Consider the following 14,276-nt stretch of genomic DNA (forward strand, 5'->3'; position numbering starts at 1 on the left):
CCCAAGGCCATCCCATATTAACGGTCCCATGTTAACCTAACCATGTTAACCTAATGCAGTATCTTCATTATTTTTTGTGTAAATTGAACCATCATCTATGAAAGTAACCTGTGACTTCTTTAAAATGAACATTTCCATTCAAAAAGTTTACAGAACTGTCCTGGGATACCTGTAATAGACTGCACAGTCCCACTTGTTCTAATGTTTTATAAAGTGCAGTAATGTAGACATAATAAAATTAAAAATATGACTTTTTTAAACATCTTTTATTGCATTTGCATGCCATCCATACAATGAAATTATGATTTTAGTGTGAGGATAAAAGCGGTCATTCAGCTGCTCTGAAGTTCTTTTTGCATCTTGACCCGGCCCCCATTGTGACGTCACACCCATAAGGTCATATGATTTTGACCACATGTCCTCACTACGAAGGGTTAAATAAATAAACACAAGCTAGTTTTATCCAGTACTACATAATCTCTAAACAATCTGTTTGCGTTGAAGTCTCATCAAATAGAAGATTTACTTGACAAATCAATAAAAAAAATATAGTACAAAAAGCCTGAATACTTTGTCAGCAGTGGACTGTTGCATACTTTGAAGTTGTTTTTATTTGTTTGCACAGAAGAGTTAGGAGCTAGGTGGTGTAAATGTGGTTGTAATTGTAAAACACCCTTCGCTTGCTGTGAGCTCAGTATGAAACCGCTATGTGGGTGCATTTCATGAAGCAGTCAGTTGGCGTGTCTATTTATAGGAATAGACTGGAATAGAACTCGCAAGAGTTACAACAGGGCAACACAGGATCTGGGCATGGACATGGTGGACCAGTTACCTGGCCACTCTACACGAAATAATCAGACGCTCAGACAAAACAAACACTTGACTCTACGCTAAACCCTGGTCTAGAAGATCGAAATGCCTACAAGCCAAACTAGATCTAGGGCGAGAGACCGGAACAACGTACTGAACAGAGCGGAGTTCATGTCTCTCCAGCAGCCGCTGAGAAGCAGCAGTAACGCCGAAGCTCGTGCGCGGAGGCCGTCACACAAACAGCCGCAGTATGCACACGCAAGCGGCGGAGACGGCATGCAGCAGGAGTCGGGAGACAGCAGCAAGGACAGAAAAGAGCTCCCGGAGGAGGACTGCATGCAGCTCAACCCATCCTTCAAGGGCATCGCGATGAACTCTCTGCTAGCCATAGATATCTGCATGTCAAAGCGACTCGGCGTGTGCGCGCATGCGACATCGTCATGGGGCAGCGCGCGCGCCATGGTCAAACTGCTCGCGCTCACCGGCCACGGCATCCCGTGGATAATCGGCACGCTGGTGTGTCTCACCAGGAGCAACACACTAGCTGGCCAGGAGGTTTTAGTCAATTTGCTGCTTGGTGAGTTTTACAGCCCGGCAAAACCCCACTGTGTTGAATGAACACCTGCAGTGCTCATTTGTGACCTGCTGGAAACAAATGAACACGGAGTCAAATAAACATCGTGTTAATTTGACACCGGGGATTTTGCTGTGAACAGGGATTTATTTTAACATCCTTAAACCAGTAGCTACACTCAAGGTAAAAGTGCACTTAAGATAGACATCTAACTGTTGCCCAGTGCCGATGGACTGTTCAGGAATGAATCGATTCTGTACGACCGACTCTTTTTGGTGAGCCGTGTCGATTCACAAGCACGATCGAACATGCAAAAGATACAGGTTGAAAAAGTTTAAAAACCTGCACTCTGTGACGTCTTCCGTGTGTTTCTTGAATCTAGATATCATACTTTTGCATCTATTTCTTAGATGAAAAGCAAACAATACGTTACTTTTTAGAATCACGAAACAGATTTCTGGACGTCCAGTCTTAGTGCTGAATCAAATGAATCAGAACTCAAATAATTCGATTCACTAAAAGAAATAGATCGAAAGAATCGAGAGTAGTAATGAACTTCCATTTTATGCAGAATTAATCAGATAAACCCGTGAATAGGCCACCATTCATTCATCTTCACTAACCATTTGCAGCAGATGAATTATGGACCAGTAAAACATCAATAGGTTAACTAAGCATTAGGCTTATTGGAGATTAATTTGTCTTGTATTAATTTGTATTCGATAGTCACATCATAGAGAAACATCATATTCACAAAATCAACAACAGAAATAAACAAGCCAGTTTATAGCATAAACTGATAGAATAAAATAGAGGAGGTTTTGAGGATGCTGTTAGGTTTGTAGGTCAGTAGATATGGGAATATGAGAGAGAGAGAGAGAATATGTGACTCTCTCCTCGGTTTATTGTGCTGATTTCTCAACTGACATATTACCAACAGTCAAGAGCTTTATGTTCTACTTAGTATAATGTCTTGTAATATTTGACACTTTTCCCCCAATTACATTTACCCCAGAAATAATTTAATATTCTGTGTTAAAATTAGACTCCCTTTAGTGCTGTCTGCACATGTGATAATGAATGTGTACCAAACCTCTTCTTCACTTCCAGCTCTCTTATTGGATGTGATGACTGTGGCAGGAATGCAGAAGTTGGTGAAACGCAAAGGACCCTGGGAGATATCACCCAGTTTCCTTGACTACCTGGCCATGGACATCTACTCCTTCCCGGCAGCACACGCAAGCCGTGCAGTCATGGTGTCTAAGTTCTTGTTAGCACACTTGGTTCTTGCGGTTCCTTTGCGCATTTTGCTTGTTCTGTGGGCCGTGCTGGTGGGTATGTCACGTGTACTACTGGGCCGCCACCACCTCACAGATGTAGGATGTGGCTTCGCTTTAGGATTTCTCCATTACAGTCTAGTGGAGATGGTGTGGTTGTCTTCCAGCACATGTCAGGCTTTAATCTCTATTGGGACACTTAACTGGAGCCCCCTGTATTGATCAGTGTGTGTTTACCTGCAGCCTTTTAATCAGGCTAAAATCTGTGGGCCCAGTGCCCATACTGCAGAGTTACGGTGATCATGCATTTGTGCATATCTGGAGAGAATCTAAAATAGTTTTGAAACTTGAAATAAACATTTTATTCTCTGCAAAGCTATATAGACCTGACAATTGGGAGGCAGTAGGTATGCACACAGGCTGAAAATTTGATGTAAACACATCAAGGTCCATGCAATGAATTCTAATGTTTTGCATGGTGATAAGGCAAAAACATCTTTGTGCAATGGATGTGATTATTTGCTTTGCTTTTTTGTGTTGTTGCTGTTCTGAGTGAGAGGATTTTTGCTCAGGGATTTTTGCAACAGCAATATATTGTGTCATACAAAATCTGTTTTATTTTCAACTGAATATCATTTTAGAATAAAACTTCAAATATTGGAGGTAAAAGGAAAAAAAAGCTTGCTGTCAAGAAAAAAAATCTACAATGAAGTATATACATATGTATGTACATTACTGGAGCTCTTTCACATACCTGCAAGACTTGTGATTTATTATGAGCCTTTGACAGAAGTGCTATACTGTGTGAGACTGCTGTGTGTTTGGAGGGAGAGAGAGAGCGAGCTGTTACTTTTATATTGTTTATTTATTAACCTAAAGTATGCAAGAATGTTTGATAGAAAAATCTAAATCCAGAAAAACATAATGCATTGTTCCAGTATAAATAATTATACATCCAGTGTCTTTTTGAATAAAGTTTGGGATGTAACTGTCTGCATTTGCTGTCATTTTTATGGGGTCCAAACAACACCATCCAGTAAATAATAGTGACAAAATGGATTTATTTTATTGAATTTCATTTCATTAAAAGGACAGGGCAATTGTCAATGATGCCAAAATGTTAACCTATTCTATATTATAAGAATACTTAATTATAACTGTGTCTTATTGCTGTGTTCTAATTATATTCAGATAATACAAAACCTTGTCATGTGCACATTGAAAGACAGAAAAATTGTCTCCTGTGATCAGGCTGTGAACAGTCACTAACTTCTCTGGCAGTGCTGAGGGTTTCACAGCTGTCGTTGTCACTCTGTTTCATCTCTATAGCAGTTATCAGGTAGCACTAGTGGCACTGAACTCTGACTCAGCAGGCTATAAATACAAGTCCTCACTCCATGTTCTTTCAACCAGTACACCACCGGCTGGAGAATATCACTGAGCAGTATTCAGTACACTGTCAGAGACAATAAACAGAATCACTAGCTAGTGGGAGTGTAATAGGTAGCCCAAAGAAAGAAAAAAAAAAAGCAAAGCAATATTTCAGAATGTGAATTCAGGGAGGGGTTGGAAGTGGGACTAAAGGGACTAATTAAGATTTTTCTCCTCCAGAGAAATATAAAACAAAAGTTGGTGAGGTTCATAAAAAGTACATTTATAGCACCATGCTGTTGAATTCTCAAATCTGATTGTTCAGAAGGTGTAGTTTAATTGTGTATAACAGCAGTTCTGACAATAGTGCCACCTGTAATTCAAATCATGAGTTTATATTAATGTGTACATTCTATATGGTGAACTTATATGATGAATTTTTATGTATGAAAACATTTATACAACCCCTTCGGACATAATGTGTACAATTGTACACATGAAGTTCCATAGCATTTTTCCTTGTGTCTGAAGGGGATAACATGTATGGAAGGAGTCTTGTGTAGTGTGTTTCAAGTGAACAAATTTTCTCCCATAGGAAAGTCTTCAGCACAGGCAAGCTGAATAGCTGTGTTTTGTCGGAGAATGAAAATGAAACTGGTGAGTGAATGACAGCTGCTATAATGTAAAGAATTATAGGAAAATAACTTGGCACAGTGTGTCTTTCTTTAATATATTTTTAAAAATTGTGATCTTTGCCAAACTGTTGTGGTATATGAGGTATGTGCTGTTGTAAAATAATCAATGTTGGAGTGGTACCATATCTTATCTGTTGACAATTCCCCAAATTTGATATCTATGAAAAGAAACCATAACTATCAAGGCAAAGCATTATTTGTGGATAAGCTACAGTAGTACTGTAATTTAGTTATGGTTTGCTATAGTGGAGAGTTTTGCCATTTTATAGTGGAGAATATCTAGCATATTTCTGAAATCCCATAATATACTGCATTATATTATACGAGTGTTTTACTAGGAAATATGCCACTTGTATTTTTCATACAAGCTACATCCAGGACATGGAGAACCAAAACCATGACATAAATCTTGATATGTCACATGTGAGGAAATCGATGAATTGCTTGGATAAATTTGGGTACTTTTTGTTTGTATTGATATAGTAAAAATAACATCATGTTGGCTTGAAGATACAAAGTTTATCTTCTTGTGTTGAAAAACTCGTATTTTTCATATGAAATACATTGCGGATCTGAGTGACATATTTAAATAACACTGGTGTTGACTGGTGTATCAGATATATTCCATTCAGCTAGCATGATACTGAATGAGTCGAAGATGAATGCCTGTCTCCCATTTAAAACATTTAGCACATTATGAAACATGAAATATGACAAAGGAGACCCCAAACTGTTGAGCAACTGAAATAGTATATCAGGTACGAATGGGACAACATTTCTCTTTCAAAACTACAGCAATTGGTCTCCTCAATTCCCAAACGTTTCCAGAGTGTTGTTGGGTGATGCAACACAGTGGTAAACATGCCCCTGTCCCTACATTTTTGAAACTTGTTGCTGGCATCAAATTCAAAATGAGCATATATTTAAATGAAGAAATAATAATAATAATGTCATCTGACTACAGGCGAAAGGCAGGGTACACCCTGGACAAGTCGCCAGGTCATCACAGGGCTGACAGACACAGACAACCATTCACACTCATATCTACGGTCAATTTAGAGTCACCAGTTAACCTAACCTGCATGTCTTTGGACTGTGGGGGAAACCCGGAGCACCCAGAGGAAACCCACACAGACAGAACATGCAAACTCCACACAGAAAGGCCCTCGCCAGCCACGGGGCTCGAACCCTGACCTTCTTGCTGTGAGGCGACAGCGCTAACCACTACACCACCGTGCCGCCATAATAATAATAATTTCTCAGTTTCAACATCTGATGTGTTGTCTTGGTACTATTTTCAATGAAATATAGGGTTTCCATGATTTGAAAATTATCGCATTCTATTTTTATTTAGTTTATACAGTACCCCAACTTTTTGGAATTGGGCTTGTAATTTTACTTAATTGAAGGAACTGAGTACTTCTTCCACCAGTGCCCATAATGAGCTTTACTGGTTGAGGCAATAGGTAGTAGGGTGGGGGGCATTTTGGACAATTTGGTGTGTTAACTGAAGCACAGGATTTTGTTGTATTATCTAACTGAATCCCTGTACAAACCCAGAGAGAAAAGAGCTGACCACATGAAATAGCTCCCTGATGCACTATAGAGCACTAAAGGCGTTGTTGTTCTTGTTCTTTTACAGTGCTCTTATAGAGGAATAAAATTGTAGACCTGTCTAGTCGAAAAGCATACCTGCCAAAAATATTAATTACTGTCTAGTGTCTAGAACTAGTAACAGAGTGCTATGCAGCCTCCTAAGTGATTTGGGATACAGCCAAAACAGCAAATCAGTTGAAGCTTGGTTTACGCAGTGACGTGGAAGTCGCACTTCCGGCTTGTAACGTGACGCGAGAGAGACCAAAGAAAGTCAATCCCTACTTTGAAACAGTAGTTTGTAGGAGCTGGGCGTTTTATTAACTCGAAATAAGTCGCGCAATCTGTTATAAAACCAAGGAATATTCGAGAAAAGATGGCTGAGAGCGACTGGGATACAGTGACCGTGCTGAGGAAGAAAGGATCCGCGGCGCAGGCCAAATCCAAACAGGTTGATTATGCTAACGTTGATATCACAGCTAGCGAGTTAGTACTTTTATTGTGTCAGCTAAGTACCAATAAGTTGTCTTATTTGTTATTGTTACATATAGACAGGTGTATTGTTTAGCCGACGTGGCTTTAAAAAAAGATAATTAGCTGGTTGCGGCTCTGTTTTCTGTTTAGCTACTGAGCTAACTGTGTCTGATGAAATACTTGTGTGCAGGCAGTAATTGCAGCCCAGAGAAGAGGAGAGAGCGTGGAGACTACAAAAAAGTGTAAGACGCCTGACTTTCACCTGAGCCCTGTGTACTTACTTTGACTGTGTTGCCAACTTTTGTGTGAGCTTACAAGTCCAAACATCAGAATCAAGTTTATTGCCAAGTATGTTGTCACATACAAAACTTTTTGGTGATTTGGTGCTTGAACAGTTTTTATATAAGTTGTTAAATAAAAAACAAGAAGAATCTAAAATATACAAATTTGAAAAGTGGACATATTTAAGGGGTATGTGCATGGGTTGTTTTGAAGTCCAAGCTGTACAGTATGTTCTTGAATGTGAAAAAAAAAGTCACAGGACCTATTAATTTTCATTAACGTGATTACAAGTCACCAAATGACATTGTATTTTAATTTGTATGTTAGTTGAGTATCTTTTGCATATCAAAAGATACTCAAAAGATTTTCAAAAGATTTTCTTTTAAAATGTATAACCACACAATAGAATAAATCCCTGAGTGAGAGACATCACTGATGTCAGAATTTGTTCTCTAAAATGTCTTGGCTGTTGGACTTGGAACACTGTTCATAAACACATTTATCACCACACACTATCAAATGTTGCCTTTTTTAGTGTCAGTGTGTATGACAATGTATGGGATCATTGCTTTTCTTGGCAGGGGCAGCAGGTCAGAATAAGCAGCATGTTGTCACTAAGAACACAGCCAAACTGGACAGAGAAACGGAGGAGCTCCATCATGAGCGAGTAACACTGGAGGTGGGCAAAGTTATACAGCAGGGCCGGCAAAATAAAGGCTTAACCCAAAAGGACCTGGCCACAGTAAGTATTGATGTAGAAAACCAAACATGTCTTTCAGGAAGCAGTTTGCAAATTAATGAGGTTTGTCTGTGCTGTGAGTTAATCATTGACCAAGATATAATTTGACTGGGGTTTATAAAGGCATGGAGGATTATTTATTCCACTCTTGCTTTCATAGCCTTGGGATGACATAACGTGTTGCTGTGTTTTCTTTAGAAAATTAATGAGAAACCACAAGTAATTGCAGATTATGAATCAGGAAAGGCCATCCCCAGTAATCAAGTAATGGGAAAGATTGAGAGAGCTATCGGTGAGATTTCACATTTTATATTCTTTTGAAAGCTTTTATATTTTGTTTCAAGGAGTCTCATGTATGTGTCCAATATGTTTCCACTGTGTTCTGGTGATTTTGCAGGACTTAAATTGCGTGGAAAGGAAATTGGGCAGCCCCTCGATGCAGGGCCCAAGAAGAAATGAACAAAAAATCCTCGAAATCCACCACTTGGCATGCAGAATCCCTCTCACTATTCTGGCCTTCATCAGTTTCCACATGCTGCTGCCTTATTAATACCCTTTAATTAAAACAGTAATAAAACTGTTTAAGTGGTGGACCAAATGTCAATGAATTGACAGTAATAATGAAATGAAAACATCTTTGCTTACATAACTGCTCTTTCCCTCCCCCTTTAATTTGTTGTTTACAATTACATAATTTTATGCTTGCTTTGAAGTTTAAATAAATTTTGGCATTTGATTTAATCCCTACAAGTGTGTGTCTAACATTTTTAGAAAGGTAAAATTAAAACATTGGAATAAATTATTCAATGCTGATTTGAGACAATTTGATCTTAATTAGTTTTAAATCTTTTGGGGAAAATCATGTAATTAGGAAAATGGGCATGGAGGATTATTTATTCCACTCTTGCTTTCATAGCCTTGGTGTCAGTTTATAATACAACGTGCTGTTCTTACTGACGGAGGCATTCGATTGCAGTTAATTAAATAGATGCCAAAAGTGCAGTATTAATGAAGAACTGCAAAAAGTTTTTCACATTGATATTTTGTAGTTAGCCTTTCACACGTTTTAATTTCGAGTATTGTGATGTAGTTTACAAACTGGTTCATAGTACAGCATTCACACTTACTATGTTTTACATTCAGCCTCATAATCTGTTAATAATCTGACTGGTAGGAATAGAAAACATTGATGCAAACACCTTGATCGGAATAAAATAAACCCCTTTGAGACCAATCTGAGTGAAATTTCTTGCTGATCGAACAAAGTGGGTAATCGTTTTAATAATCAGTGAAATAGATGACTAACCATGTAAACATCTGTCTGATCACTTTCTCTGTTGGTATCAGTGTGTAGTTCTGCACATGCGTGACTCATGCACCTTCATAATTGTGCAATAACCCAATGAAAAAATTATAAACTTGATATTGGCAAAAAAAAATCATAAATGGAAATTTAGCAGTAAAAAACTTGTATTGTTTTCCTGGAGGATCCTGAACAATATGAGAAACTTGGTTCTAATTCAACTAATAAAAAGCTTATCAAATATTTTATATTATGTAGTGGGATATACCTCTGGCTCCTTTGGTATTGTTCTACTTGTGTAGCTACTGTCCCTGTATGCTACATTTATGTTCTTTTACTTTTATTATTTATATATATATATATCTCGGAGGTCGATGATCGACTTTGTTGTCGTTTCATCGGATCTCCGGCCCTTTGTCTTGGACACTCGGGTGAAGAGGGGCTGAGCTGTCAACTGATCACCACCTGGTGGTAAGTTGGATCTGCTGGCGGAGGAGGAAGCTGGACAGACCTGGCAGGCCCAAACGTATGGTGAGGGTCTGCTGGGAATGTCTGGCTGAGCACTCTGTCGGGGAGGTCTTTAACTCCCACCTCCGGGAGAGCTTCTCCCAGCTTCTGAGGGAGGCGGGGGACATTGAGTCTGAGTGGACCATGTTCTCTACCTCCATTGTAGATGCAGCTGTTCAGAGCTGTGGCCGCAAGGTCTCCGGTGCCTGTCGTGGCGGCAATCCCCGAACTCGGTGGTGGACACCGGAAGTAAGGGACGCCGTCAAGCTGAAGAAGGAGTCTTATCGGGCCATGTTGGCCTCCAGGACTCCGGAGGCAGCTGACTGGTATCGGCAGGCCAGGCGTGCCGCAGCTCGGGCAGTTGCGGAGGCAAAAACTCGGAACTGGGAGGAGTTCGGTGAGGCCATGGAGGAGGACTATCGGTCGGCCTCAAAGAAATTCTGGCAAACCGTCCGGCGCCTCAGGAGGGGGAAGCAGTACTCTGCCAACACTGTTTACAGTGCAGGTGGGGAGCTGTTGACCTCGACTGGGGACATTGTCGGGCGGTGGAAGGAATACTTCGAGGATCTCCTCAATCCCACCATCATGTCTTCCATTGAGGAAGCGGAGGCTGATGACTCAGAGGTTGACTCGTCCATTACCCAAGCCGAAGTCACTGAGGTGGTTTTCAAGCTCCTCAGTGGCAGGGCACCGGGGGTGGATGAGATCCACCCTGAGTATCTCAAGTCTCTGGATGTTGTGGGGCTGTCTTGGTTGATACGCCTCTGCAGCATCATGTGGCGGTCAGGGACAGTGCCTTTGGAGTGGCAGACTGGGGTGGTGGTCCCTCTTTTTAAGAAAGGGGACCGGAGAGTGTGCTCCAGTTATAGGGGAATCACACTTCTCAGCCTCCCCGGGAAGGTTTACTCCAGGGTACTGGAGAGGAGAATTCGGCCAATAGTTGAACCTCAGGTCCAGGAGGAACAATGCGGTTTTCGTCCTGGTCGTGGAACACTGGACCAGCTCTATACCCTTCATAGGGTGCTCGAGGGTTCATGGGAGTTTGCCCAACCACTCCACATGTGCTTTGTGGATCTGGAGAAGGCATTCGACCGTGTCCCTCGTGGTATTCTGTGGGGGGTGCTTCGGGAGTATGGGGTTCAGGACTCTTTGCTAAGGGCTGTCCGGTCCCTGTACGAACGGAGCAGGAGTCTGGTTCGCATTGCTGGCAGTAAGTCAGACTTGTTCCCAGTGCATGTTGGACTCCAGCAGGGCTGCCCTTTGTCACCGGTTCTATTCATAACTTTTATGGACAGAATTTCTAGGCGCAGCCAGGGGCCGGAAGGAATCCTGTTTGGGAACCACAGGATTTCATCTCTGCTTTTTGCGGATGATGATGTCCTGTTGGCTTCTTCAAACCAGGACCTTCAGCATGCACTGGGACGGTTTGCAGTCGAGTGTGAAGCGGCTGGGATGAGAATCAGCACCTCCAAGTTCGAGGCCATGGTTCTCAATCAGAAAAGGGTGGCTTGCCCTCTCCAGGTTGGTGGAGAAGTCCTGCCTCAAGTGGAGGAGTTTAAGTATCTCTGGATCTTGTTCACGAGTGAGGGAAGGATGGCGCGTGAGATTGACAGGTGGATCGGTGCAGCCTCCGCAGTGATGCGGTCGCTTTACCGGTCCGTCGTGGTGAAGAAGGAGCTGAGCCAAAAGGCCAAGCTCTCAATTTACCGGTCGATCTACGTTCTGACTCTCATCTATGGTCATGAGCTTTGGGTAATGACCGAAAGAACAAGATCGCGGATACAAGCGGCCGAAATGAGTTTCCTTCGCAGGGTGGCTGGGTGCTCCCTTAGAGATAGGGTGAGAAGCACAGTCACTCGGGCGGAGCTCGGAGTAGAGCCGCTGCTCCTCCACATTGAGAGGAATCAGCTGAGGTGGCTCGGGCATCTCTTTCGGATGCCTCCTGGACGCCTCCCTGGGGAGGTGTTCCAGGCATGTCCCCCCGGGAGGAGGCCCCGGGGAAGACCCAGGACACGCTGGAGGGACTATGTCTCTCAGCTGGCCTGGGAATGCCTCGGTGTTCTTTGCGAGGAGCTGGCCGAGGTGTCTGGGGAAAGGGAAGTTTGGGCTTCCATGCTCAGACTGCTGCCTCCGCGACCCGGCCCCGGATAAAGCGGAAGACGACGAGACGAGATATATATAACAAACCTAACCTGTCCTGTAAGAAAAAAACAGGTCATGCTACAGATTTCAATCCAGTTACAATAAATTTGAGGTTGGATATGAGGTTTCAGACTAATGGTAACTGATCATGGCTAAGTTCAGTGCTGAATGTTCTGCAGACATTCAGTGAGGACGCAGAATTTACACAGAACAAAAATTGTAAAATATGACAAAATATTGGTAACAGAGGATGTGTAAAAGCATTACATCTGTCATACCAAGGTGTACATTTCATATTTTAGTTAGGACATTTGGACAAATAGAGGATATTACATGGTTAGGTGAAGATATGAAGTTTATCTTCAAGTGGTGAAAATATTTAACATGAGAAGATAAACTTGATATCTTTGTGCCACAGTGTAATGTTCTTTATAATTACATGGACACCAGGGGAGATTTCTCAGAGACAACAAGGGAAGCCGAGCTTCCCCTAAAATTCTCTCCCCAAACTGCGGCATCTATGATGTTGAATTCTCATTAAAACAATGACTTGCATAACATAATATATGCCCAAGATTGTATTTACGTTCATAACTATCCTGTAACTTATTTGAGTGATGTCTGACGAATTTGCAGTTCGCTACGAGAATCACCTTTGCTGCCAGGCTGTCCAGCGTTGCCAGATACTGCTGACGTTTTCCAGCCAAAATATGTTCAAAACCCGCAAAAATGCACTTAAAACCTCCCAATCTGGCAACACGCTGTAACCTTTCTTATTTCAATGGGCTCTATGCGCTGGCAGCCGGGTATCCGTTGCAGTCTATGAGAGGGCTCTGAACAGCCAATTTCGGCTAGTTGTTATTGGTTAAAATCGACAAAATCGTCACTTCCAGGGAAGCCGGGCTTCTCTGGGACTAAACGAGACAGTGGGAGGGACAAGAAGCCGGGCTGATGAAGGATTATTGGAGGTAGTGAGGAGGGCGGGCTCTGTACTTCGGCGTCGGCGAGGAACACGGAAGTATGATCAGTCCCTAGCGGATGTTGAGAAAGTGCAGTCGTGTGCCAAAGTGCTGTTCGAATTTCTTTTCATATAAACGTTTCTTCTCATTGATGTCTCTGTACATTACTCTGTAAATAAATGTAAATATTACTCGTTGTGCTCCGTTAACTTTCATCCATTCTATCAGTTTGATCATTCGCGAATTTACTCGTTTATTTCATTTGTAGTTCAATCTGGGTGTAGGCTAGCTTGAGGCTTATTGGGATCTGCAGTGCTAGCTGCTAACAGAAATTGGTGAAGTCTTTGGAAAGCACAACCAGCTAGTATGACAGGGTCACAGACCATTTTCTGGAAAAGGAGCGGAGGGCGGAATTTGTGCATAAATAGTGTGCATCATATAATGTTCATGAATCTGAATTGTGTATATTGTTCAGTAATGTTAAGAGAATGGTGCACTGCAAAAAGTAAAATCTAACCAAGATTAAATATCTTAAATCAAGACAAAATATGCTTGTTATTTGTCTGCCAAGATAATTCTCCTTTCCAGGCAGGTTTTGTGTAAGAGTATTTCACTTACTTTAAGCATTTTTTCCCTCAATTATCTTAATAAGGTATTATAACTTGTTATTGAGATTTTATTACTGGTTATGAGTAAGTTCTGTCTTAAAATGAGAATTACCATAATTTCATCGGTGTTATATTAACCATGACAAGTTTGTCAAAGTCAGAATTTCTTATTTCAAGCATCTTATCCTTTCTTTTAATCTCTTAACACAAAACAGATAACTAAATTAAATGAATTGTTGTATTGTCAATCTGGCAACAAAAATAGGCTACAAAATGGATTGGTTTGTTGTTTTGATTTTGACTTATTTGGCGGTCTCAGTTGGTATAAACACTTACTTAAACAGAGCACACCAATATGCCCAGATGAAATAGTCAAACTGTTGGTTGGGGGACAAAGTATCTAGCATGTTAAAATGAGTAGTACAACTTTACTTGTTTTTAGTATAAATACACTAGTTTTAAGACATCTGTGGGGTTTCTAAAGCTAGATATATTTACTTGTTTTTTAAAAATCTTGCCAAGTCAAATTTTCTTGTTCTGTTGGCAGATAATTTTGCTTATTTTAAGTAAAATATTCCTAATTGTATTACTTTTTTTTCTTGTTTTTGTAAGCCAGGTTTTTGCAGTGTGGGCTCTGTGTTATAGTTTATACCTGGGTATAATATTCAAGGTTCTGTGTGTTGCATAGCCTACCTGGTTATGAATTTCCAGACTGTGTTGCAGAAGATGTTCAAGTATGTGTTGCACAGCTGGGTGTTGTGTTAAAGACTCTGTGTTGCATATCAGGGTATGATTGTTCAAGGCTCTTCGTTGAATAGCCAGTGATTTTTGGATGTTTGATATTTTTGATTAAGGATATGAGGCACTAGCCTGGCAAGCCAGACTATAGAGATCTTGCAGTCACGTGACCGGAAAGTACACAACCGCCATCGTGTCGGTCAA

The 14,276-nt window shown here is 41.1% G+C and overlaps 2 protein-coding genes across 2 annotated transcripts; both read left to right on the top strand.

Moving 5' to 3' along the window:
• The first annotated feature begins 775 nt into the window (after positions 1-775).
• On the top strand, positions 776-3,614 carry plpp7a (phospholipid phosphatase 7a (inactive)). Its single transcript, XM_060907804.1, has 2 exons — positions 776-1,387; positions 2,495-3,614. Exons 1-2 carry the CDS (start codon positions 916-918, stop codon positions 2,881-2,883), a joined length of 861 nt encoding a protein of 286 aa, XP_060763787.1. The 5' UTR covers positions 776-915; the 3' UTR covers positions 2,884-3,614.
• Positions 3,615-6,544: 2,930 nt separating this feature from the next.
• On the top strand, positions 6,545-8,556 carry edf1 (endothelial differentiation-related factor 1). Its single transcript, XM_060907805.1, has 5 exons — positions 6,545-6,771; positions 6,985-7,036; positions 7,658-7,818; positions 8,014-8,107; positions 8,213-8,556. The coding sequence occupies exons 1-5, from the start codon at positions 6,697-6,699 to the stop codon at positions 8,272-8,274; spliced, it is 444 nt and encodes a 147-aa protein (XP_060763788.1). The 5' UTR covers positions 6,545-6,696; the 3' UTR covers positions 8,275-8,556.
• The last annotated feature ends 5,720 nt before the right edge of the window (positions 8,557-14,276 follow it).

The sequence above is a fragment of the Neoarius graeffei genome, chromosome 24 (genome assembly GCF_027579695.1).
Source record: "Neoarius graeffei isolate fNeoGra1 chromosome 24, fNeoGra1.pri, whole genome shotgun sequence".
NCBI classification, from domain to species: Eukaryota; Metazoa; Chordata; class Actinopteri; order Siluriformes; family Ariidae; genus Neoarius; species Neoarius graeffei.

Coding starts and splice junctions, on each gene's coding strand:
- edf1 (XM_060907805.1), top strand. CDS start 6,697: ATGGCTGAGAGCGACTGGGATACAGTGACCGTGCTGAGGAAGAAAGGA. Junction 6,772..6,984: donor CGCAGGCCAAATCCAAACAG/GTTGATTATGCT, acceptor ACTTGTGTGCAG/GCAGTAATTGCAGCCCAGAG. Junction 7,037..7,657: donor CGTGGAGACTACAAAAAAGT/GTAAGACGCCTG, acceptor TTTTCTTGGCAG/GGGCAGCAGGTCAGAATAAG.
- plpp7a (XM_060907804.1), top strand. CDS start 916: ATGCCTACAAGCCAAACTAGATCTAGGGCGAGAGACCGGAACAACGTA. Junction 1,388..2,494: donor TTTAGTCAATTTGCTGCTTG/GTGAGTTTTACA, acceptor CTTCACTTCCAG/CTCTCTTATTGGATGTGATG.